Here is a 26,852-nt window from a genome sequence, read left to right as displayed (position 1 = left end):
CCGGAAGCGGAATCCTGATTGTTGTCGTTTCTGCTCCCGGAAGTCATTGGGCGGAGGAGGAGGAGGGGGAAGCTGAAGTAACTGAAGACTATTTTGGGCGCCTTTTTCTCGATTGCCGGGCCCAGAAGGAGCCGGGAAAAGGGAAAGTGTTGGTTGTTTCCGCCCCCGTTTGAGGAGGAGGGGGGCTTCCTTTTCCCCTTCCTCCTCGCCATGTTGCTGCCGTCAGACGTCGCCCGGTTGGTCCTCGGTAAGGGAGCGGTTCTGGGCCCATCTACACTGGCCATTTAATGCGGTTCGAGGCGAGGTTCAGACTGCGGCGGCCAAGCAACCAAGGGCCCTGCCAAACAGATATATAGCCTAGAATATCAAAGCAGACAATCCCACAATATATTGTCGAAGGCTTTCATGGCCGGAATCACTCAGTTCTTGTGGGTTTTTTCGGGCTATATGGCCATGTTCTAGAGGCATTTCTCCTGACGTTTCGCCTGCGTCTATGGCAAGCTTCCTCAGAGGTGAGGTCTGCTGGAGCTGGGAAAAAAGGGGTTTATATATCTGTGGAATGACCAGGGTGAGACAAAGGGCTTTTGTAAGTTGGGCTAGGTGTGAATCTTTCAACTGACCAGCCCATTGTATGCTAATCAAGGTGGTCAGTTGAAAGATTCACACCTAGCCCAACTTACAAAAGCCCTTTGTCTCACCCTGGTCATTCCACAGATATATAAACCCCTTTTTTCCCAGCTCCAGCAGACCTCACCTCTGAGGAAGCTTGCCATAGATGCAGGCGAAACGTCAGGAGAAATGCCTCTAGAACATGTCCATATAGCCCGAAAAAACCCACAAGAACTGAATCCCACAATATCTGCTCTGAACTGGAATATGTGGCAGCGTGGACTCAGGTAACCCAGGGCCCTTCTACACTGCCACATAATCCAGATTATCAAATTATTATTTATTATTATTACAGTCCCACTATATAGAGACAAAGTTGAAGTACTTTGGCCACATCATGAGGAGACAGCAAAGCCTAGAGAAGACAATGATGCTGGGGAAAGTGGAAGGCAAAAGAAAGAGGGGCCGACAAAGGGCAAGATGGATGGATGGCATCCTTGAAGTGACTGGACTGACCTTGAAGGAGCTGGGGGTGGTGACGGCCGACAGGGAGCTCTGGTGTGGGCTGGTCCATGAGGTCACGAAGAGTCGGAGACGAATGAACAACAACAAATATGTGCTCTGAACTGGAGACCCCTTCCACACAGCTGAATAAAAGCCTGTATTATCTGCTTTGAACTGGAATATATGGCAATGGGCGCTTCAACTCAGCCCTATATCCCAGAATATCAGGGCAGGAAATCCCACATTACCTGAGTGTGGACTCAGATAACCCGGTTCTAAGCAGATACTGTGGGATTTTCTTCCTTGATATTCTGGGCTATAGGACGGTGTGGAAGGGCCCAGTGTGGTCTCAGGTAACCCAGGGCTCTTCTACACTGCCACATAATCCAGATTATCAAAACAGATAATCCACATTATCTGCTTTGAACTGGGTTATATGATTCTACACTGCCATATAATCCAGATCAAAGCAGTTAAATTAGTGTAGGTGGGGCCACAGTTCAAAGCAAATACTGTGGGATTTTCCGCCTTAATATACTGGGTTATCTGGCTGGTTGGAAGGGCCCTGGGTTATCTGAGGGCCCTTCTACACAGCCTTATATCCCAGAATATCAAGGCAGAAAAACCCACATCTGAGTTTGGACTCAGATAACTCAGTTCAAAGCAGATATTGTGGGATTTTCTGCCTTGATATTCTAGGTGATATGGTTGTGTGGAAGGGCCCTGGGTTATCTGAGTCCACGTTGCCATATATTCCAGTTCAAAGCAGATAATGTGAGATTTTATTCAACTGTGTGGAAGGGGCTCAACTACTCCACAAAAGTGCTAGAAAGGAAGCTCTCCATGAACACCAGTATTCTGCGGTTTGTATATTATCCTATCCTGCCAGGATTTTCTGTGTAATCTGCACAGCAAAGCTGATTTTTTCAATACCGGTTTTAAACTGCATTAAATGCTTGACGTGGATGTGTCCTGTGAGGAGAAGGGCATGGCTCCTTGTAGCTCCTTTCCCCATTTTAGACTCACTGGGTGTGTCAGTTGAATATCTCTTCTTGAACAACATGTCCGGCTGCCAGAGGCATGTTAGGTTTTGGAATGTTTTGTAGATATCTTGGAATCTAAACACAAAAATAATTACAATATACATACAGCCCCTAAGTGAATTTATACACAATATTTGTGGTAGTATGATTTAAATCATGTATGGGCAAACTCTGGCCCACCAGGAGGGCCAAAATTTTCCCATGCCTGATTTAAAGTGGTCCAAACCAAATTGTCAGACTTAGTAGAGAACATTGACATTTGTGGATTTTAGCTTCTTTTAAGCGTCACACTGATACTTCCTATTCCCTTTTTGCAATAGTGATCAGAGTTGTGTGTTAATTTGTATTGTGTAGAAACAGCAGCTTTGATTGGTGACGGTTGTTTCTTTTGACAAGAGATAATACGATATCGTCCTAATCTTTGTTTGAAATTCAGGAAATGTTAAGTGCAAAGCTGGTATTTTGTTCAGCAGTTATGAGCTAGTAAGCAGGATTGTCCTAGCCACTAAGGATTTGTATTTAATAATTTTGTAAAAATGTACCCACCTCTCCTCATGGCTATTAGGCAGGTAAACAACATTGTTGAAACACATAGATACAATGTAGTACTATTAAAATACATGTATTAAAATGAACAAAACAAAGATACCAATACTAATAAAATGTCAGGTTAAAATTTACAGTTTAAAACCAACTGGGTAGACCTGTCAGAAAAGATAGGTCTTCAGTTGTGACTTAAATTCTAACAGCTGATCTAGCTGTCAGACCACTTCTGCAGGTTGTTTCACAGTCTTTGGGTCCGATGAAAAGGTGATGGTCGGCAATTGGTTTCTGGAAGGATGGACCAGACGCCCCCCCCCCCCCCCCGAAGGCCTCAATGTTTATATCTTTTAAGAAAAGAAATGGTAACCATTTCTTTTCTTAAAATAATTGGCAATTGTTTTTCAGCTCTTAGACTGATTTCCAGGTGACTCTGAACTATTAGGAACAGAGAATATGCCAATACACACTCTCTCTCTCTCTCTCTCTATATATATATATATATCTCAGATATTCAGAAGTGTTGTCGAAACACATCTATTCTCCCCTACATATCTTGTTTCTATTTCATGCTCTCAGAAGACAAAATTCAAGTAGACTTCTTTAAAAATAACTTGTTTGTCTTACTCACAACTTTGACCATTTAAATATACAGACACATTTCATGTTAGTTTAAACTTTAAAACATTTCAGTTTCTGTCTTTAACTTTCAGTCTTTTTCAATCTCTTCAACACTATACAGCTCTATACAACTCTCTTCTATAACTGTCTAATTTCAACTGTCATTGTCAACAGTCATCCCTCAACTGTCAACTTTTAAACTGTGATCTAAACAGTCCCTGTTCTGGCCACATGGTCTGCAGCCCCTCCCACAACCTCAAGAACATAGAGTTAGGGAAAACTGCATACCAAAGAATGCATATACACTTCAATAAATAAAACAGCATATTATATACAGACAAATTATTAAACAGGAGGTTTAAGAAGGTTTCCTATTTCCAAAATATTTAACACTTGCAAATAAAGAATTTAGTTCAGCCAATTCACCTTGAAGGCCATTTTTCCAAAGCGTGGGTGACTTATTGTGCAATAGGATAAACTCTTCTAACTGCGATGACTAGCATTACAACCCTTCTGGAGTTGGTATAGAATAAAAGTACAGGTTGTGTGTTACTTTTAATTTGTTTTCTAACAAACCCTTTTAAAAATACATATTTCAAAAAGAGTGCCACAAAAGTAATCTTCTGAAGCAACAAGTAAACTATTCGTTATACAAAAAAACCCCTCATAATTGTTCTTATTAGAACGCTTTACTGTAACAAGATTTATCTTGCTTACAAAAAGATTCCAATCTTTCTTTTTATGTGGTACTTCCTATTTACCTATCTGACAACTGCTGAACAATGATATAGATTGCTACTGTTTATCATTAGTATTTATGATGTTGTTTACTTCTGAAATTTTACTATAAAATTTTACCTTGTTCTGTGAATGGGCTGTATTGGTTTTCATTATTTTATCATTTGACTTTTATCATTTTGATATAGATAACAGGAAAAAAACATTTTGTCTCTTGCAGGCTATTTACAACAAGAAAGGCTTTTGGCCACTTGTAGGGCCTTTATATTGGAAAGTTCAGATTTAAAAGAATATGCAGAACACTGTACAGGAGAAGGTTTTGTCCCAGCTTGTCTACTGGTATGTATTTATGAGATGAGTGGTTATCCATTTGTATAGGACTCTGAGTCTTGCTATATTTTTAAGAACCATGTATAATTTGTATTTGAATTTAGAATTAAAAGAAGCACCCCCACCCACACCATTTGATTATTGTACCTATAGAATTGGTCTTTAATATTATTATTATTATTATTATTATTATATTTATATTTATTTATACCCTACTTTATCTCTCCCGAATGAGACTCAAAGTGACTGCTATGCTTTTGATATGCCAGACTTCCACAATATATTATTTCTTGGTATTCTATGATTTAACACTGTTTTCTCTTCCTCAGTCTCTTTTTGGAAAAAACTTAATCACCATTCTGAATGAATATATAGCAATGAAATCAAAAGGTAAGTGTGGTAAAAGAATTATGAGATACAGGTTATACAAGAAATACAAGTTTTATTGCTTGCATTTAGCTAGTATCAAGGGGACATACAGATAAAGTAAAGTTATATTAAATTTACTTAATTTGTAAATTTGAATAAAGAGACATCAGTTCTTGAGGAAACTATTCTTCAGTGTCTATGCCAGTGAAAAAGACCCAGCTAGTTAGTAAAGACACTTAAGCAGGGCTTCAGATGTTGCAGAGTGCATGAGCTGGGATAGAGAAATATTTACTGTTATCTACCAAGTTTCTATTATATTACACTGAGTTTAGGTTTTTTTAATACAACAGATTTTATTACGGTCAAAATGAAACAATTCAAATTTGTTTAAACAAAACATTACTGTCCATCTAGATTGTAGATCAGTATTTGGCACCAGTAAAACACATTAAACTGGGCTAAATATCTTAGATGATATTTACCTACACCTTAGATGCTAAGCAGGGTACATTCTAGTTCTTGGATGAGAAACCACCAAGAAACACCAGGTGCTATAGGCTTTCTTTCTACTGAAGGAGATGGCAAAACCTTCATAATTTGACAGGTGACTTGAAGGCACATATATTCACACGATGCACATTATTATGTACTTTTAATTCTATTTTAAGCAAGTGCTGCTGATGATTGTGGACATTCAGATTTTTAGACTATAATTTTAGGATGTTACAAGAAGAATATATTTAGTATGCAAGAAAGCTAGGCCTATTAAGAGTACTTACATTATTCATTGCATCAATATATAATTCAACTGCTAGTACCCTTGGGGCTGTTTACAATATCTGAAATTGAAAACAGTTAACAAACAAATCTATATTATGTTCATAGATCGGCATAAGGAGAGTGGGGTCTCATAAAAGCATTATATATTAAAAGCATTAGAGTCTAGGCTAAAAGCTAGAATATCAAGGTATATTAAAAGGATAAACACAAAATACTATTTGAGGAAATGAAAAGTTAAGAGAACCTGGAGGGATGGGTAGGAGCATTCAGTATGAGGGAGTGTCAGGCACAGGCCTAGGGAAGGAGTACTAAATGTCTATAATTTCTGTTTCTTCTTAAGTTAGAGCGCTAACCTTTGGTACCAGTCATCACCTGGCAGATTTTAGGTGCTGAGCAAAAAAAATGACAACATTCTAGGTCACAACAAAATTGTTATCTGAAAGCAACAGGTTGGTGTATAATTGTCCTGTTAATAAAATAACAACCAAAAGATACTGAATAGAAGTTTAAATTTGAGAACTATTATGTCTGTTGATAATTCTGTAGGTAAAGGTAAAGGTTCCCTCCCCCTGACATTAAGTCTTTTCATGTCTGACTCTGGGGGGTGGTGCTCATCTCCATTTCTAAACCATTGAGCCAGCATTGTCCATAGACACCTCCAATGTTATGTGGCCAGCATGACAGCATGGAGCACTGTTACATTTCCACAGAAGCAGTACCTATTGATCTACTCACATTTGCATATCTACTAGGTTGGCAGAAGTGGGGGCTAAAAGCGGGAGCTCACCCCACTCTCCAGATTCGAACCATCAACCTTTCAGTCAACCAGTTCAGCAGCTCAGCGGTTTAACCCGCTACACCACCAGCGGCTCCAAGAGTGGGCTACAGTCTCATAAAAGCATTATACATTAAAATCATTAGAGTTTATTCTAAAAGCTAGAATACAGAGGTATATTAAACGGCTGAAACACAAAATACCCTGCAAAATAATATAGGTGATAGGAAATAGCTTCTATTGAAATTAGTGAAGTCTATTTCTGAAGAAGATTGGCCCATTTCTTCAAAGACTTCTATATTTCATGGTTAGTTGCGTGATTGGATTAGAGGACTTTCAATTACAAATTATTTTTAAAATGTGATACTCATTTTAGTCTAATGTTTTTTTCTTTTAAAAGAAGCATCAAACGATGTCCCAGCAATGATGTCATCCTTATGGAAAAAGTTAGACTACACACTTTCGCAAATCAGGTAATTCAAATTGTAGCCCATGTTTCATAAATAGTCTGCTTGCATTTAGAGTTTCTTCACAGTCTTTAAATTCCTGTGCTAATTGTAGTGAAGTTTTATATAATTTAATGGTTAGCCGGACTAAAGTCCCTAATGTGCCAAATTTTGTAAAATTGAGTTTGAAGCTTTGCCAGATCAGAGGGAGTAAGAGAAGCGCCTAATGGTTTTAACCAGTGCAGTTGTAACTGCTTCAGATTTCTACAAACTACATACTGCATGTATGAAAATGTGAACTTTAATGAATGCAAACTGATCTTAATGATACAATATGCAGTATTGGAAAGTACTCTTTCCAAAGGAATTTATTTTACTTATTTCATATACTTGCACCCCACCCTTCTCACCCCCGAAGGGGGGACTCAGGGCGGCCTCACAGCAAACACCATCATAATTATAAGAACAATGAACAAATTCATTAAAACAAAACATTAAATAAACAGTTGTTAAAACACGCCAAAGTTGCAAAACAAAATCAGTGACAAAATTATGCATTGGTATTCATTATTGATGATTAATTCATTTTTTTAATATTTGTTTCACCCAATGTATACATTACTATAACATGTATATGATCTGAAGAGAAACTAGAGTGCTTTATCATTATAATCTTTACTAGTTCATTTGAAACACAACTAGGTAGTTGTGATGGCTAGGAACATGTTTCTTTATTCAGTTATATAGCAAAATTCCTGCTTGCAATTTTGAGCGGGGAGTGTATAGATCCCAGCTCATTTGTGAGGCTGTCTCACCCACACCTTGAGAGTAGTCATTTTCATGTTCGTTTTCTGAAGGTGGAGTTTAAGAAAACCCTTCCTTGTTTGTATGAATAAGTTTGCCCACCCCTTTGCCTGAGGAAAGGGGGCTATTTTAGACTAAGGTTATTACCACCAGGGAATCTTGGAAGCAAGATGTGTCTATAGCTGATCAAAGTGAGATCCAAGCTTGGACAGGTCATTTCAAGCCAATAGCCACTACCATTCTGGGAACTCATTCAGCTATACTAATCTACTGCTGGTCAGTGGCAGCCTGTGGAGTTTCCAGCACCTTCAACAAGGTGCCAGGCCTCAATAGGAGAGACCTCCTCTCTCAGCCTCCAGCCTGATCACCTTGGGCATTGGGTGCCCAGAGACCCCTTTACTAGAAAAAGTAAGCAAGGGAAACTTTCATCTGTCCTTCATCAACAGAATCATCCAGTTATTTATTGAACAATCAGTTACCCTTCAAATTTTATGTATTGACTTTGTTGTGGGGAAATCAAGATAGTGCCTGGGTAGAGATAGACCCAAGATCAATTGATAAATAGTTACTGTTTCTCTAAAGCAATCACATGGACATTGATTCTGTGGGGTTCCTTGCTCAAACAGAAAGGCAAACAATGTGTCCAAGAAAGTTAGGACACATTAATGCTAAAAAGACGTATAAAGCAGCTTGGGCGCAATTGCATAGTAGTCTATATGTGAAGTGTGATGTATTCTAATTTGAATTGGTGATTTATTTATTTTTCATAGGAGCATGCAGATGTCTAGTGGATTTGCTGCTCATCAACGAAGTATGTATCAGAAGACATCTATATGTTGTGATCTGAATTTAGCACTCAAGGGCCTAGTGTTTACTTGGAATATGGTCCCTCTGGACTTAAATTAAGGGAAACTAGTATTAAACTATGGATTTAGGGTGGCAGCTTTAATGTGATGTGATATCTCCACAAAACCTCACCAATGAATTATGTAACAGAAGTGAATATAAACTGTAGTCTGTGTAGCTGAGGAACCCTTGATCTGGAACTCTCATGAGCTTGTATTGAAAATGGTCAATGGCAAAGAACTATGGGAGCTACGATTCCAAATATCTAGGGGACCATGTGGTTTTCCACTGTTAATATGTATTTATGTGGGGTGGAGAGGAGCAATTGTACCATTGAGGTTTTTTTAACCGATCACTGGTTCTTGATGTAAATATACTTAACAAGCACCAAGTATCATTAAGTTAGCAGGTAACTTTAACATTTTCTTTACCTTTCAGATTGATTTTGTTATAATAAAATCAGTAGGTAGTCAGTTACATTTCTTAGCTCAAAATTACTTGAAGAATGAGGCAACAGTTAATTTATTTCAGCTTCTCAGTTGTCTCTCAGCACAATAATGATAGATCTTAGGTGACCTAGCTGCCTCTTTAGATAAGCTCTTGGCTAATTTCATAATAAATGTCCTTCTTTTAGGCCGCACAAGATGTGCAATTGCAGATATGAAAAAGCAGAAGTGTCTTCAGCAGACGTCATCAAATGTAGGGGTGACACCTGTTGCTCCAGGACCATTGAGTTCTACTCCAATGACAGCCACACAAGTTATTCTTAAATCAGTTGTAACTCCAAGTTTGGCTCAAACTAGAATGGATTCTTCATTTACACATCAGGTCCAGGTTCAGGAAAGCCATGTTAATGGTAAGTTTAAACTTTTAAATAATACTTTTTTAAAAAATGTGAAAATTGCAAGAAATTCACATGGCTGTCATTGAGCATCACTAATGAGATTTGTTTTCTTTTACTAAAATGTGGGAAGAGTAGGAACACTGTTTCTATTGAAAGCAGAACATATTTTGCAAATTACTAATTTGTTTTTGAGAAGAAAGAGTTCATGTGGAGATTTTAGAGCAGGGTTCTGCCTGTGAAGAGGGGTCAGAGAGAGAAATAACTTCTGAGCTGAGCCAACTGGCAACAGGCGATAGGGAGATCCTTTGCTCTAATTGTCCCTTAGCAAAGCAAGATAAGGAATGGCAAGAGAGTGAAATTTCTCATGAGAGGGAAGTTTCCCCTGAGAACACACCAGTAATTTATGTCAGGAGTTTGAAGCTCAATTTTAGGGAGGAGGGAGTGAAACTCCAGAGGTCACAACAACTTCATGAGAAGTCCTTGAAGCATCTTACTTAGGCGATCCCTCGTTGGCCGAGCAGGATAGTCTTCCATGATCAGAATTCTTGTGTGTCTGTAGGTAGTTGTGGAGCCCTATTCTTGATCTGCATCTTCTTCCGCGGTGAGGGCATAGGTTTCCAGGTGGAAGGCGGTCCCCGTCGGGGTTGGCTTGATGTGCCTTCCTCTTGGCACGTTTCTCTCTTTCACCCTCCATTCGTGCCTCTTCAAATTCTGCAGCACTGCAGGTCACAGCTGACCTCCAGCTGGAGCACTCAAGGGCCAGGGCTTCCCAGTTCTCAGTGTCCATGCCAGAGTTTTTAAGGTTGGCTTTGAGCCCATCTTTAAATCTCTTTTCCTGTCCACCAACATTAAGTTTTCCGTTCTTGAGTTCGTAGTAGAGCAACTGCTTTAGGAGATGGTGGTCAGGCATCCGGACAACGTGGCAGGTCCAGCGGAGTTCATGGCAGAGGACCATTGCTTCAATGCTGGTGGTCTTTGCTTCTTCTTGAAGCATCAGAGCAAATGCCAAAGGCATGATTTCATGCTATGATTTCATGTCCTGTGGTCCTTTAATCAAAATATTGTTTTTCTTAGTCAGATCAGGCAACGTTGTATAACAGTGAGGATCCTGAGTTCATGTTTTAGCCTACGGTCTTGGGAGTTTTGGATTCATGGTTTGAGAGATTTCTTTAGTCTGTCTTTTGAATTCGTATTCATGTTTTGATTCTGGTTTTTCCTGTACCTTGTTATGGAACAGATTTGGACTGTTTGGATTATTACGATTGGAGTGTTCTTTTCCTATTGCCAGTTTGGTGTGGCTTATTACTTATTGACTATTTTTTCCATTACCTAGTTGATTTTGCCTTTTTAATATCTTATGGTGACTTTTCTCAATTAACTGTTTTACTATTACTTTTGGATTCCCGTCTGGTGTTGAGTGCAAGGTGAATTCTGGCTGGGGTGCAACAAGTTCTTTTTTTATCATTGTCTTTGCTATGATAATAGGAGGAACATTGTTTATATCTTGAGAACCTTGTAGAAATAGTAGGTGTGTTACATAGTTCTTCTTTTTCAAGCAGATTCTCTGAACTTGGTTTCTACCTTTCAAGAACGGAAGCTTCCTTCAGCTGTGATGTCTCCTGTAAAAAGGAAAAAGTAAGTATAGTCTGCTCTACAAGGAAATACCCTGGGATCATTTCTTTACAACACTAGATTGATTTTATTCCCTTACTCCACTCCTTAGTGTCATTTTTTCCCATTGGTCTTGTAATTGCCCTCTAGTTTGAAAGATGTCGCTGTTATAGAATGCGTACTGTAAGAGACATGAATAGATTGTGTGAAGTAGAGCTGTGACAACTGAAGTCATAGATTTCTTTTCCTTTAAAAATATAAAATATTTCAGTGATTCCCAGAAGAAAAAAACCTTAGTGTCATCTGAATCACAGTCATCTAACTGCGACTCACAGGATTCCCTCACACCAGAAGAAGAAAGCTCACCCATGGAAGAGGAAAGTGAGCAGCTCGAACTTATGGATGGCGGCCTTCCTGTAAGATGTTTTCTAAAAAACTGTAGAATATTTTCCACCTCTTTTATTTTTTGTCCCTTTTTAATATTTTCACATTTTTGCACATCATCTCATTTTTGTACATTGATATGAAAAAATATTGGTATGAAAAATGCATATGTGAATAATTTAATTTCTGTGATGAGGTCTATGCGCTTCTGTGGCAGCATGCCAATACTATGGGACCCTGTGAGTTGTAGTTTGATAGGACCTTTAACAATTAAGAAGGTGACAATACTCAGAAATTGCCACAATCTCTCATTGTGAAAATGCCATGGAATACTGGCTTTTATGTAGCAAAATCCTGGATATACGTTTCTTGTCAATATAAAGTTAACCTGTAAAATGAGTGTAGTTGGAATTTTACCAGAAGTAATTCATCCTCCAGTTACTTTAGTTAAAAACTACCATTGGCAGGAAGTAGCTCTTATGTATTCTCCTTTTAGGTTTATTTGAAGGTATAAGACTAATTATATTCTTAAAGTCTGACTAGAAGGACTAGAAGGATTACCATATACTCAAGTATAAGCTGAGTTTTTCAGCCCTTTTTTAGGCTACCCCCCCCCCCCCATGGCTTATACTCGAGTCAAAATTATTTATTATTTTACTCTGTTATTATTATTATTATTATTATTTTATTCTATTTTTATTATTATTACATTTATTATTTTACTCACACAAAAACACAGTATGTCACAGCAAATGAGATATATATGCTGGATTTTGTAATGTTACATTATTATTACTACTACTACTACTACTACCCTATTTTGTATTTTACTCTATTATTATTGCATTTCTTATTTTGCTTATTATTATTATTATTACATTTATATTATTTTACTCTATTTTTACATTTATTATTTTTCTGTATTGTTATTACATTTATTATTATTATTTTTACATTGATATTATTTTACTCTATTATTATTGGAAGGCTACGTAAGCACATTTAGAAGGTTAGAATAACGGTTTGTTGGACAGTCTTATCTTAAATTACAGTTTTATGTAAATATTCAAAAACAACTTACTGATGCCTCAATTAATGTAATTTTATTGGTATCTGTTTTTATTTTGAAATTTACCAGTAACTGCTGCATTTCCCACCCTTGGCTTATACTCGAGTCAATACATTTTACTGGTTTTTGTGGCAAAATTAGGTGCCTCAGCTTATAGTCATGTTCTCTTATACTCCAGTATATATGGTACTTCCATGTGAGCCACGTAAGGCAATGTTTATAATATTGCTGTCTAATGTTTATAATATTGCTCTCTAACATGTGATTATGAACTGCTACAGAAATAGAAGTCCTCAAAATTAATATTTCTGTTTTGGTTATTACAAAAACACAACTTTGAACCATTTTAAATGCATTTTCTAGCAAATGATTATTGAAAATGCCAGAGAGAAAATCCTAAGCAACAAATGTCTCCAGGAGAAGCTTGCTGAAAATATTAACAAATTCTTGGGCAGGTAACATATTTTACTTTACACCTTTTCAAATTCCTAGAAAATTTCTGAAACAAGCTAAATATCTATAATTTTTTTTTCAGTGATGGTAATATTTCTCAGGTTGTGAAGCAAGCAGAGAGTGGCCCAGCAATACAAGAGTCTTCAATTGATGAATTCCTTAACCTCCAGGTAAACTTTCAAAGCTTGATATAATCTAACTTATGATATCTAAAATATGTTGGACGCTTGGTATGTGGGGGAGAAGGCAGTGTGGTGTAGTGGGCTAAGATTGGACAATGATTGGAGATGGGTTAGCCATGGAAAACTACTGGGTCACCTTGTGCAAGTCACACACTCTCAGTCTCAGGAGGAAGATAAAGGCAGGTCTTGCTAAGAAAATCCAGTAATAAGTGTTATGGAAAGGTACCCTAAATATAGCAGAGCATCCAGAAACTCAAACAGGATATAAAAGTTGAGCATCAGCTCATTAGCGAGCAAGTGTGTAGTGCCGTGTGATGTGGCTGTAAAGAATTCAGATCTTAGGAGGCAAATATGCAGAGTCCAATCTTAAAAAATCACAAAAGGTTTATTTACAATAATAAGAAAGAACAGATTTTTAATAATCAAGAACTGGGTCTGAGCTATTCTCCACACCCATCTCTTCTAAGGTTTTATGAGAGGGAAAAACTCAATCACTATATCTCTCCTGGCACACAAGCAGAGAGAGATCTCAAAGCACACACTCTCCATACTAAAGTGTAAGAAGGCAGAAGTCAGATTCAAAAAGGCTTGCAGTAGATCATATTTCTTGTGTTGACTTTCAGATTACATTTCCAAGTTAAAGTCTCACCGTACAAACTGACAGAATTTGTAATTATGTTTATATACCTTGTTTTAGCAGGGTGAAATTCACATGACTGAGGAAGCTATCCAAGAGATTCTGGAGCAAACTGAATCAGATCCTGCATTCCAAGGGCTCTTTGATGTATTTGATTTTGGTATGAATTGTTCTTCATTTTATCCTAAGCTCAAGGGAAAATCTGTGAAAAAAACCCCTTTGAACTCAGTGAGACCGACTTTTGTATAGGTTTGTATAGAGTGCACTGCAGAATACCCAAAATACTTTGATTTTGCTTAGATGGGGAAAATGGTGGCTGTCTGAACATTCTCTGCTGCTTCCTTTAGTCCAGTGTTTCTCAACTTTCCTAATTCCACAACCCTTTAATACAGTTCCTCAGGTTGTGGTGACCCCCAACTATAAGATTATTTTCATTGCTGAAAATTACTTCATAACTGTAATTTTGCTGCTGTTATGAATTGTACTTTAAATATCTGATAAGAAGGATGTATTTTCATTCACTGGACCAAATTTGACACAAATTCCTGATACGGCCAAATTTGAATGCTGGTGGGGTTGGGAGGGATTGATTTTGTCATTAGGGAGTTGTAGTTGCTGGGATTTGTGGTTAACCTACAATCAAAGAGCATTCTGAACTCCACCAACAATGACATGGAACCAAACTTGGCACACAGAACTCCCATGACCAAGATAAAATACTGGAAGAGTTTAGTGGACATTGATCTTGATTTTTGGAGTTGCAGTTCACTTACCTTCAGAGAGCACTGTGGATTCAAACAATGGTGGATCTGGACCAAACTTGGCACAAATACTCAATATTCTCCAATGTGAGTTTGGGGAAAATAGACCTTGACATTTGGGAGTTGTAGTTGCTGGGATTTATAGTTAACCTACAATCAGAGAGCACTCTGAACCCAGCCCACAATGGATCTGCACCAAACTTGGCACACTACCTACATGGCCAATATTGAATACTGCTGGGGTTGAGGGAGCTGTTTTTGAATTCTGGAAGTTATAGTTTACCAACACCAAAAACGAAGAGAAGGACAGGCAGGGAGATCTTCAGCCTTCTCTGCCAAAAGGGTTGCTAAGACCATCAGAAATATGTGTTTTCCGATGGTCTTTGCTGACTCCTCTGAAATCCATCTCGCGACCTCCCCCCCCCCCAGAGGCAGTGACTCTCAGGTTGGGAAACACTGCTTTAGTCCATAGTTTTGAAAGGTGCACCCTGTGTGGTATATTTAGCCCCAGACCCCTCCAATATAATTCCAAGGCCCCCTGATATGCCCCCTAAAAGGTATGGGAGGCTTTCTCCCATATTTATTCATATGTATCTCCCCTCTTATATTTTGGACCTAGAAAAGGTTGTTTTTTTCACTTTGAAATGACCCAGTGACTAATTTTAGAGGCACTTGCTATGAAGGAAAAAGCAGTTCTAGAATCTGGGTATTCTGTAGTGTAACATTTACTTCTTTTATCAAATTTCAGTACTTCCCATAATTGTCTTTTCCTCCTTGTTTGAAACAGGTAAAACTAAGGGGAGTAGAAATGCTATTCATGGCCTTTCTACACAGAATGGAGAAGTGGAAAATGCAATCTTGGTGGATGAAGAAAACCTACAAGCCCTTGAATGTTATATTGCAACAAAGGAGCTTGGTAAGGAGCTTCTGGTTTCTTTTTAAGCACAAGTTTTCTTTGATATATAGAAAATTCTTCTTTGGACAGGCCAGCAAGATGGATGCCAAAAGTTTCAATTTTCAATTTAAGGCTCTCAAACTAAATACATCTGTTTGGAGAAATAGATTGATTAAATGACATTTTGCCAGTTTAGAAACTGACCAATTCATTACAGTTGCCATTATAATTCCATTTCAAACTATTCTTTTGTAGGTGATAATCCCCAAGGGTGCCTGTCATACCCAGGAGACGATACCAAAGAGGCAAGCATCCTGAAGACTGATGGTAGCAGTAGCAATGGGACCTTGGATGAACGCTTGAAGATGGAAGGGGTCATAACTGGAGAATTTCCTGGGAGTGCTAAGGAGACAAGCAACAGTGATTCAGCTGGAACAGAAACATATGAATGTCAAAGTACCTTTGAATCTGCCAATAATCACTTTACTCACATAGAGTTCAGTGATGGCCACCATGTAGGAACTTACAACCAACAAGAAACTGCAACAAGAGACTGCAGAATAGAGAAGGACTCGTTATGCCAGGATATTCAAGCCTCGCCTGATTTGCAGTATGATCACTTAGTTACTCCACAGATTCCACTCTCTGATAACACTGCGTGTGTTTCAGTATCAGAGAATATATCATCTGAAAAAACAAATGCAAAATTGCTCATTTCTCCAAGAACTGGTGATAGTGAAATTTTAACAAGAACTAATATAGTCATTCCTAGTCATTCTGTAGAATTGGTGAAAAGTGTGGAGCAGATAAGCGAGCAATCAGCTGTGTTTCCTGAATCTGACAAGCAAAATCAAAGCAACCCTGTTCTCTCTCAGTGTGAAAGCCGGGAGAAATTCGAATCCGATTCTACCACAGCACTTGGGAATACGTATGATCCAGATTCAATAGAGGTCCAGCTAGAAGTTGTAGATACTTCCAATCCTTTTCATTCTAATGATCAGCCTGACCATCAAGAATCTTGTCCTGAACATCAAATGCAGACATTGGAGGATTCAGGGATGTCACAGATAGACATACAAGAGCCATCATCCTCTACAAAGACAGATGCTGACAGTGCTTTTCTGGCTTCTGACAGTGAGAGGCCTGCAGAAAACCCCTCTACCTCATCCACCGTGTGCCCTTCTCCTACTGTAGAGCCAATGGGAGAATCAAGTCCAGGTAACAGAGTTGGTGCTAGTGTTTCATCTAGCACTCAAGCCGCAAGTGTTGACCCCTCCAGTATAGTTTCTCTTAAAATTATTATCAGCGATGATCCATTCCTTTCATCAGAGACTGAATTGAACAGTGCTGTTTCCAGCATCACAGGAAAAAACATGCCAACGATCATATTGTCTTCTCCAGCTAAATCACCAGCTAAGATAACAGGGTCATCCAAATGTGTATCTTCGGAAGAGGGCGAAAGGATTGTGGATGCAGCTTTGATAGAGCAGAATCTTCTCGTTGTCAGACCTCAAGACTCAGTCACGAGGAAACTCGATGTGCAGAACGAAGAGTGTACTGTTGTTTCCATTTCGGGAGGATCAGATGTTGCCAAGGATGGGGGATTTATACAGTTGATGCCAGCAACAACTACACCTTTTACCAACTCCAACAGTGTTTATATTGCCACTTGTGTGACTGAACCAGCAGCTTTGAGTACAAGTGTTACTCCATCCAATTTAGTCATGTTGTCTGGTGGTTCAACATCTCTTTCATCACAATTCCCAACACCGCAGCCGTTACGGACTCCGCCCAGAGCAAATGGCTTGTTTACCATGAATCCAGCAATGTCTCCAAACTTTCCACAGGGTAACTGTTGGTTAATAACATCCTGTGACATTTGTAGTAGTATTAGTAATAGAAGACCATCTTAATGTTTTTTTTTTTAAAGTTAGAGCTTAGATATTATGGGCTGAAGAAGAAATTTCTTCAACTTAGAAGAAATCATGTCATTATGGCCAATGGGAATGAGCATTTGATTACTTCAGAGAGAGGGGAGAAATTCTAATGTGGAAAAACCACATGCAACAGCATTTGATAACAGGGATGAGTGGAAAACTCATATCACACATGACTCCTCACACAGCAAAGGAAGCGCTTTATTTGAGCCAATCCTTAGGGAATATACCATTCAACTTTTTGTATGTTGTGGTTCTTAACAACTAGGTGTCTTATTTATTTATTTACAGTATTTATATTCCGCCCTTCTCAAGGCAGATCTCAGAACATACATATGCGGCAAACATTCAGTGCCATTTTATACACAACTAGACAGACAGTTATACATAGATAAGAGGTATATCATCTTTCCGCCATCTTGGAAGGTGTTGTGCTTGATTCCAGCCACATTTAACGATAACAATAAACAATAAGCTAATGGAAACAATAAATAAAAAAGAACAAACAATTTAAATTGAAAACAAACAAACAATAAAACAACAATTATGTTAAAAGAGCATAAAACATAAACTTAGTTAAATAATAATATAAAAACAATACTTACAAATGTGTGTGTGTGTGTGTGTGTATATGTGTGTGTGTGTGTGTGTGCAAGAATTCTAAAATCTAAATCCCATCCTTCAGTCTCAAGCATTTTGGATAAGGTACACTGAATCACGATAGATGGATCTCCATGATAGACTTAATACACCTTGACTCATTTAACTGCTATGGTATGCTGAGAGATGTAGCTTGGAGAGGCTCTCTTTGGCAGAGTGGGCAGACAAGTGTTACTCCATCCAATTTAGCCTTTCTAGGACTACAACTCCCATGATGTCATAGCATCAAAACGTGGCAATTAAAGTAGTCTTAAACTACATTCATTCCACAGTGTAGATGAACCCTTATTTCGTGTAGGGTATATACTCAAGTATACGCCTAGTTTTTCAGCCCTTTTTTTAGGCTGAAAAAGTCCCCCTCAGCTTATATTTGAATCAAGGTTATTTGTTATTTTACTCTGTTATTCTTATTATTTTATTACATTTATTATTTTACTTTATTATTGTTATTATTACATTTATTATTTTACTTTATTATTGTTATTATTACATTTATTATTTTACTTTATTACTGTTGTTATTACATTCATTGCTTTATTATTACTGTTATTATTATATTTCCATTATTTTACTCTATTATTCTTATTCCAATTATTAATTTACTCTATTATTATTGGAAGGATACATAACCACATTTACATTGAAGAAGGTTAGAATAATGGTTTCGGCAGAGTTAGACAGTCTTATCTTAAGTTCAAACTACAAGAAAGGAGATTCCATCTGAACATTAGGAAGAACTTCCTGACTGTGAGAACTGTTTGATAGTGGAACTCACTGCCCCGGAGTGTGGTGGAGGCTCCTTCTTTGGAGGCTTTTAAACAGAGGCTGGATGGCCATCTGTTGGGGGTGATTTGAATGCAATTTTCCTGCTTCTTGGCAAGGGGTTGGACTGGATGGTCCATGCTGTCTCTTCCAACTCTATGATTCTGAGTTACAGTTTTATGTAAATGTTCCAAAACATTTAACCTACCAAAGCTTCAATTAATATAACTATTGGTATCTATTTGTATTTTGAAATTTACCAGTAGCTGCTGCATTTCCCACCCTCAGCTTATACTTGAGTCAATCTGTTTTCTTCGTGGTAAAATTAGGTTCCTTGGCTTATATTCAGGTCGGCTTATACTCAAGTATATACAGTATATGCAAATATCCTAAACTAAGAGGTGAAAAAATCCAAATCTCTTCTACTTCTAAGCATTTCAGACATGGGATACCCAACATGTACAATATGTCTGTGTCCCAGGGTGCATCTACACTGCCACGGATGAATGTAGTTTTGACACCACTTGAACTTCCATGATGCAATGCTATGGGATCATGGAAGGTGTAGCTTAGTGGCAGTAATGTGCTTAACATTCTGTCTGTTTAGAGCATCTGTTTCCCTTGCCCTTCTCTTCCCCTCAAGAGCTTAAAACTGTTTATAGATGGTTCCCTGGTAGTCTGCCGTACCAGTAGGTTAAAGGTCCAGACCTGTTTAATCTCACTAAAAGATCAGAAGCTGATCTGAAGGGCATAACAGTCCTCCTGCTGAAGTTGAGCAGATCTGGCCCTGCAAACAATTGAGAAGGCAAAACTGAGATTCTCTTACTTACTGTTTTCCTGAATCCATTCATTTTTAGGTTCTGCTATTATAATTGCTTCTCCTGTACAGCCTGTGCTGCAGGGCATGGTGGGAATGATTCCTGTTTCTATCATGGGACAAGCTGGAAGTGCATTTTCAGATCCTTCCCAGCAGGTAAAATGCCGTCGTTCGGTTTCCACAGTGTCGCTCATGAGCCAACAAGTTTCATGAAGAACTTCACCCAAATTTCTTTTGCTTTTCCAAGATTCTACACCTGCCAATACAGACATCTTTAGGCAGTGGAGGCATTCCTAAACTACCTCTCCCTCCCAAATCTCAGAGGATCCCAAGAAATAAGTCAAACGCAGGTAAGCTGGTATTAATGCTGTGTAAAGGAAAGCAGGGATAGATTATCCAGGCTAATCTTGCTTTGTCTCTGTGGACACGTTTCCTTAATTCTATAAGTTAAAACCGATGTGGCCGAAAGTGCATTGTTCATTGGATTTGTCATTTTCAGTGAAATCACCTGAAAGGTGAATTGAAATGAAACCTTTTCTTTTTGTTTGTAATTAACCATTTGTTTTTCATACCGATGTTCTAGGAAAGCTAGTACTGAGTGGATCAGAACCTCTGAATTGCCCTGGTTCCCGAGCTCAAAGGTTAGTTGAGACCCATTTTTAGGCAATGTAACCGCTATCTGTTCCCAGCATCCCTGTGGAGAAATGTGTGAGCTGGCTAACCTCAGATACACCTAACACTTTGAAGAGATCCTTTTAGGCAATTTGGTTGTGGGAGTTGCTGATAAAAATAAACGTGATGACTGCATTGTTCTTGTGGAGAGGGGAAGCATTTGCAATCAAGTGTCCATGTATATGAGGGCTTTTTATTGTTTTCTTCACTGTTGCAGTAGGCTTTGATATTTTTACTTGTGGCAAGAGACATATATAGTGGATAGACGATTCTGTTAGGGAAAATTACCCTAAAATAATACAGCATCCAAAAACAAACAGAATACAAAGGTTGAGCATTCAGCTCACAGCATACAAAGTATGAAGTGCCGTGTGATGTGTCTGTAAAGAATTTAGAGCTTAGAAAGCAAACATGCAGAGTCCAAATTTTTAAAAAATCACAAAAGGATTATTTACAATAATAAGAAATAACTTTATTTCTTAATAATCAAGAACTGGGTCTCAGATACTCTAACTCCCATCTCTTCTAAGGTTTCAAGAGAGTGAAAATGATCCAAACACTACATCTCTCTGACACACAAGTAGAGAGAGGTCTCAATTCACACAGCACATACTCTCCATACTAAAGTGTAAGAAGGCAGAATCCAAAAAGTCTTGCAGCTGAAAAGTATCAATTTTAAACAACAAATCGGAATGAGAGCAGAGAAGAAATGAGACACATTCGAACTGTCATACAGGAGACATGGGGGAAGGGAAACCCTATACTTAATTAACTGCTCCTCATTGAGTACTTGAGACTTGGGCAGTGCGGGGTTGGATTCCAACACTGTCCACCTGTTGTTTTCCATTTTTTTGTTTTAAATAGTAGCAAATGTGCTCCTGGAATTAATGTTTACATGAGGAGGAAAGTAGGGCCTTCTCGGTGGTGGCCTCACTAATGTGGAACTCCCAAATGAGATCAGATTTGCCCCCTCCCTACTGACCTTTAGAAGATAGCTAAAGACCTGGCTGTGGAACCAAGCGTTCAGCCCATCATAGGAATATTTGAACTTAAAGTGAAAGTTGAAAGTGCAATGACCCAGGACTGTTTACGGACAACGGCTATGTCTTTGTGTGATATGTGATGTTATCTTATGTGGTGTGTTTAATAATGTTTAATTTTTTTTTCAGGGGAGGGTTAATTTTGATGTTTTATACTGTTTTTCATTAATGGCATTGAATTGTTGCCAGCACTGTGAACTGCCCTGAGTCCCCCTTGGGGTTGAGAAGGGTGATATACAAATACCACAAATAAATAAATATCTCTATTTGCCATCCAGTTTGCATTCTCTTCCCTTTCCATTTGAAGACGTGTTTTTTAGATTAAAATCCTGGCCTAGGAGACAACTCCCACTTTGTTTCTAAAGGCAGTCTCCTCTTGCCTGGTTTGCATGTTCCTTTTGAAAGCAACGCTTGCTGCAGCAGAGACTGAATTAAAAACAAGTCTACACAACTTCATGAATGTCATGTGTGTAGATCATTTCCCTTTTTACCCCCATAATTTTAGCAAAGCTGAACTGTTCTATTTGAAAACCTCAGAAGATGAAATACCCTTCTTGAACTACCTTGGTATTATTGGTTGTTAAAATGCCTGACAGCTTTATAGCGGTGAACAATAGTCCATTTGTTACATTCCAAATAGACTACAGCAATGTGCTCTACATGTCTTTGAAGACTGTTTGGAAGCTTCAGGTGGTCCAATGTGTCAATTCTACTGGCTGCCAGTCTGCTACCGAGCACAGTTCAAAGTGCTGGCTTTACCTTATAAAGCCCTAAACTGTTCCCTCCCAGCTTACCTGTCCGAACACATCTCCCTCTATAAACCATCTCAGAGGTTAAATTCGAGAGCAGGGAAGGCCCTGCTCCTGATCCCACCTCCTTTGCAGATGTGATTGGGGATTACAAGAGACAGGGCCTTTACAGTGGTGGCCCCTTGACTCTGGAACTCCCTCTTCAACAAAAAAAATAGCCCCCTCCCCCCAGGCCTTCAGGAAGAATGTAAAGACATGGCTATGGGACCAAGCCTTCAGTAGGTAATGCAGCGCAAGGAATGAATAGGAAATAAGTGCAATTTGACAACTGGAATGGCTTCAGACTACAATTTTGGAGCATGTGATTTTAAATGATAATAAGATGTTTTAATTCTCTGTTTTAAATTGTTTAAATGTTATTTATGTTTTATGTTTAATGTGATCTTTTAAAAAATAGATTTTTATTGTCCACAAAAAGAACATTTTATTGTTTTTACATAAAAAATGGGAGAACATTGAATTAAAAGGAAAATAGGAAAAGATAAAAGATAAAAAAGAGTCCTATTGACTTCCATTCTGAGTCTCTGCCATTATATTTTTCTTACTCTATAAATTAATATATAAATAAAAGTCCTGTAGTTAAGTACTTTTTTTGTGGTTTTTCCCCCTTTCACATTCCTCGAAGGGATTCCAGTCTGTCCTTTTTATTAAACTTCCCGAGTTTTTCTAAAAAAAAGAAGTTAATTTGTCCATGTCTCTAATTTCTCTTTACTTATCCAATTATCAATGTCTGGTATCTTATCAATTTTCCAAAGTTTTGCATAGGAGATTCTCACTGCCGTAGAAATATAAGTAAATAATATGTCCTTGTTTTGGTCCAAAATTGGCTGTGAGTCCATGAGGCCTAGTAAGTAATATTCTGGGTTTCTTGGGAATGTCATTCTAAGTATTTTTTGAGATTCTTCATGTATAATTTTCCAGTATTTTTGGGCCTCGTGGTTGTGACATTTCAAAAAAAAAAAAAAAAGCAGATGTTTAATGTGATCTTAATTATTTAAATTTATTATTTGGTTAATTTTATTTATTATATGGCATTTTTTCCTTATATGCTTTGTATGTATGTTGGCATTGAATTTTGCCATTATTTGATGCACATCACTTTGAGTCTCCGTGTCCCTCCCGTCCCCGTCCCCCCCAGGGGTGAGAAAAGTGTTGTAAATGTAGTAAATAGATAAATAAATGAATATTTAAAGTGGAATAGAAGTTTTACAAAAATAATGTCAAATCTCCGTACTATTTTTCTTGTTAGAATTGGCAATTTGGACAAGAATGCCTGTGGAGATGCGAACAAGAAGCTGGAGATGGTTGCTGTGGATACCACCAGCCCAAGTTCCAAACAGAATGAGAGCCACAGAAGAGTGCTGTGCTTTGACAAGGCTCTAGCCATTCCCGTCGGCAGCACACAAGTCTCGCAGAAAGAAAGGCAGGAAAATCCTTTGGATCCTGGAAATTCTCCCAGTGCTGTGCTTTCATCTACTAAAATCCAATCTAACAAGAGGGAACGTGAGAGAACATTGCCTAGGATTTTATGTAAGCCTAACGTTAGTCACCGAAGTTCTGCCGTGAAGGAAAACCTGTCCGAGAAGAAGGGTTCAAGTCCCGGACTGGCCTCTGATGTGTTAAGGAAGCAGACAGCGAATAAAGAAAACGAACTAGAGAGGAATGTTGACAAAACACCCCAAAAACAGGAGGCAGCAACTTTATCCAGTGGTCAACAAAATCAGAATGAGAAGAACACCTCTTCACCTCAAGAACTGACTAAAAAACAAGGCCTACAGGCAAATACAAATAGCAAGAATTCAGGAGTTTTGCCTTCCACAGAGCCAAAAAAAGACCAAACAAAGTCTCCCAACCAATCTCATTCTTTGGCCAGTCCTCTGGCTAAGCAAGCTGTGGAGGTGCTCCATGACATTCAGAGGCAGAGCCCTGCTAGTAAACTGCCCGAAAGTGTGGACTTGCCGGTGCCCCGCACACCTTCAGGAATGGGGGATCGGCACACGGAGGACGCATTTGATATAGTGAGGACACCAACATGTAGGCGGTACAGCGAGGACAGTACCACCCCGAGGATCATGGTCCCTCCGGCCACGCCCGATCTGCCAGCCTGCAGCCCAGTCAGTGAAACCAGCAGTGAAAATAGTGTCAGCATGGCTGCCCACACTTTGATGATCCTCTCACGAGCAGCAATTGCAAGGACTAGTACAGCCCTCAAAGACAATACGCAATCCTTTAAGTCTCTAAAAAGTGTGGCCAAAAAAAGGAAGCAGGAAGATGTGGTCGAATGTGAAAAGGGTTCCCGTCCAACTAGTAAAAAAGATCTTCAGAACTTTACCGTGCCGATAAAAAAGAAGAAAGTAAAGGTAAGAAGGGTTTATTGTTTTAGATGCAATTGTGTGGAACTGTCCCTGAATCAGCCATTAATTCCAGTATCTCATGAAACAACTAGAATAAGAAGCATCCTTTCCCAAAATCTTCTCCAAATGCAATCAGGAATTATCATTACTAAAACTTTTTGTTGTGCTGCATTTTTTAGACAAGTAAATTATTATTAGTATTAATATTCTGTTTTTTTTCTCTGAAAAAGAGACTCAAAGTGATTCTCATTAAAACCAGAGGGGTCGCCAAAGACCATCAGATCATGGGGGTTCTGTGTAGGAAGTGTGGCCCAATTCCATCATTGGTAGGGTTCAGATTACTCTTCAATTGTAGGTGAACTATAAATCGCAGTAGCTACAATTCCCAAATGTCAAGGTTTATTTTCTCCAAACTCCACCAGTGTTCACATTTGGGCATATTGAGTATTTGTGCCAAGTTTGGTCCAGAGCCATCATTGTTTGAGTCTACAGTGCTCTCTGGATGTAACTGAACTACAACTCCAAAACACAAGGTCAATGCCCAACAAACCCTTCCAGTAATTTCTGTTGGTTATGGGAGTTCTGTATGCCAAATTTGGTTCAATTCCATTGTTGGTGAGTTTAGAGGCTCTTTGATTGTAGGTGAATTATAAATCTCAGTAACTACAACTTCCAGATGACAAAATCAATCCCCCTTCAACCCCACCAGTATTCTAATTTGGGCATATTGGATATTTGTGCTAAATTTGTTCCAGTGAATGAAAATAGATGCGGCATATCAGATATTTACATTACGATTCATAACAGTAGCAAAATTACAGTTGTGAAGTAGCAACAAAAAAAATTTATGGTTGGGGGACACCACAACATGAAGGGGTCATGGCATTAAGAAGGTTGAGAAACACTGCCATATTTAATAATCTAGAGCTGATGTGGTCTATCTAATGCAATTTCTGAATCAGCACCCCAAATAACCCCAGAAACAGACCTAAAAACGAAGACACCAAGACTTTTTTTTTTTTTTTTGGGTTGGGCTGTGTTATTATCCGTGGATTTTGTTAAATGTTCATGTAAAAATAAGAAAGAAGAGGAGGGGGCTGAGGTTGAAAAAAAATACAAAAAGCAGAGTGTGAGACCCAAGAAATTGTTCCTAACAGCTTTCTCTTACCTCCTTGCCACGGGTGCATGGCCACGAGGAAGGGGGCGTGGTCCATGGGGTGTTGCAGTGGTCAGACCGTGGACCATATTTTAGTTCTTAGGGACCACTGGTGATCTGCAGACCACAGGTTGGGAACCAATACTCTAAAAGCTGTACATTCAATGTAATTTTGTATTTCTTAAAATGGTTGCTTATGCTGAATGGCACAGTATACTTTGAAACACTGGAACATATGAGAAACTTTTGTTCTATTACTAAGACATATATTAAGCACTGGGCATAACGTGGACTGTCATAGATTTTTAAGAAAGAATATATTGTGTGCAAATAAAGCTGAAAGATTTTCAGCATCTAAATTTTGTTTTCTTATTTTAGCAGAAGAAGCTACCAATTGCCTTTCCCGCTGGAATGGATGTGGATAAGTTCTTGTTATCTTTGCATTATGATGAATAAATAGAAAAATGCTTTTAATATCACTGGCACACTCAAGGAGAGAACACATCGAGGCTTTAAGATGCACAATCAGTTCATTGCAATTCCACTTCTTAAAAGAAAGTCAAGCGGGTTCTTGAACAAGTCGTTGGTTTTTGAATAAGGGAGCACTTTTCTGGCTCTGTGTTAAATTTGCACAGTTGTACTTAGTGGGTTGCTGTAAATATTGTACAGTTGTTAATGTTGTAAAACAACAAGATACTACTTTTGACACCAGGTGTTGGTTTTTTTTCTGCCAAAATGTGCACATTACGAGTTTCAACAGTTTTTTATAGTGTGAAGCATCCATAATCCTAAATATGCTCCACTGAATGGTGGAGCTTATACTGAAGTTGGAATTGTTCCCAGGACAGACTCTAACCAAGCTTTCAATGGTTGGTTTTAGTTGAAGAACAGATAAGAGTTAATAATTTCTCCAAGCCTTCAACAAACAGCTGGGAAATTTCTAAATGTGGCAACACTCCCCCTTTTGTATTGAAGATATTTTTTCCTGTTCGCCTTTGCCCTGTCTTCTCTCTAAGTTGCAATTTTGTCACAATAAAAGTTTTCCAACTTCCTTACTATCTCTAAGAATTTGAATGGACCGTTTATTTTTGTTCTATTTAACTTTTAAAATATACACATCAGTAGCAGTCTGCTAGCGTCGTGTGGTGTGATTTTTTAAAAACTGTTACTGAAACTGGAGTGGGGGAGGGGGACATTCATGTTTCACTCAGCTCTTAATTTAGCCTATTTAAATATACTGAACACAATAGTGGGGCTGTTGTCAAGCTAGATGTCATTTGGACATAATGCCTTTTGACAAAACCTGCTAAAGAGGAAGAGCAGTTGTTTTTATGGAGTGGTAACTAAAGAACAAAACTAAGTGTGAATAAAATGATAATCCTTAAAAGTGGAAGATAATGAGAT

At 38.4% G+C, this 26,852-nt stretch overlaps 1 protein-coding gene across 4 annotated transcripts; it reads left to right on the top strand.

Moving 5' to 3' along the window:
- Positions 1-16: 16 nt before the first annotated feature.
- NPAT (nuclear protein, coactivator of histone transcription) lies at positions 17-26,516 on the top strand. 4 transcript variants are annotated; one of them, XM_060770998.2, is made up of 18 exons: positions 17-247; positions 4,276-4,394; positions 4,715-4,775; positions 6,710-6,782; positions 8,330-8,370; positions 9,040-9,261; positions 10,806-10,884; positions 11,132-11,276; positions 12,677-12,768; positions 12,849-12,936; positions 13,649-13,745; positions 15,134-15,262; positions 15,497-17,089; positions 19,458-19,573; positions 19,665-19,767; positions 20,001-20,058; positions 23,188-24,298; positions 25,827-26,516. In XM_060770998.2, exons 1-18 carry the CDS (start codon positions 211-213, stop codon positions 25,902-25,904), a joined length of 4,242 nt encoding a protein of 1,413 aa, XP_060626981.2. In that variant the 5' UTR covers positions 17-210; the 3' UTR covers positions 25,905-26,516. The 4 variants fall into 4 exon arrangements, with proteins under 4 accessions (XP_060626981.2, XP_060626982.2, XP_060626980.2 ...); XM_060770999.2 differs by having other exon boundaries at positions 13,646-13,745; positions 25,830-26,516; XM_060770997.2 differs by having other exon boundaries at positions 18-247; positions 10,809-10,884; positions 13,646-13,745.
- Positions 26,517-26,852: the final 336 nt, after the last annotated feature.

This window comes from Anolis sagrei, chromosome 3 (genome assembly GCF_037176765.1).
Source record: "Anolis sagrei isolate rAnoSag1 chromosome 3, rAnoSag1.mat, whole genome shotgun sequence".
NCBI classification, from domain to species: Eukaryota; Metazoa; Chordata; class Lepidosauria; order Squamata; family Dactyloidae; genus Anolis; species Anolis sagrei.
The sequence above is the reverse complement of the archived record's forward strand: the minus strand, read 5'-3'. Positions and strand labels throughout refer to the sequence as shown.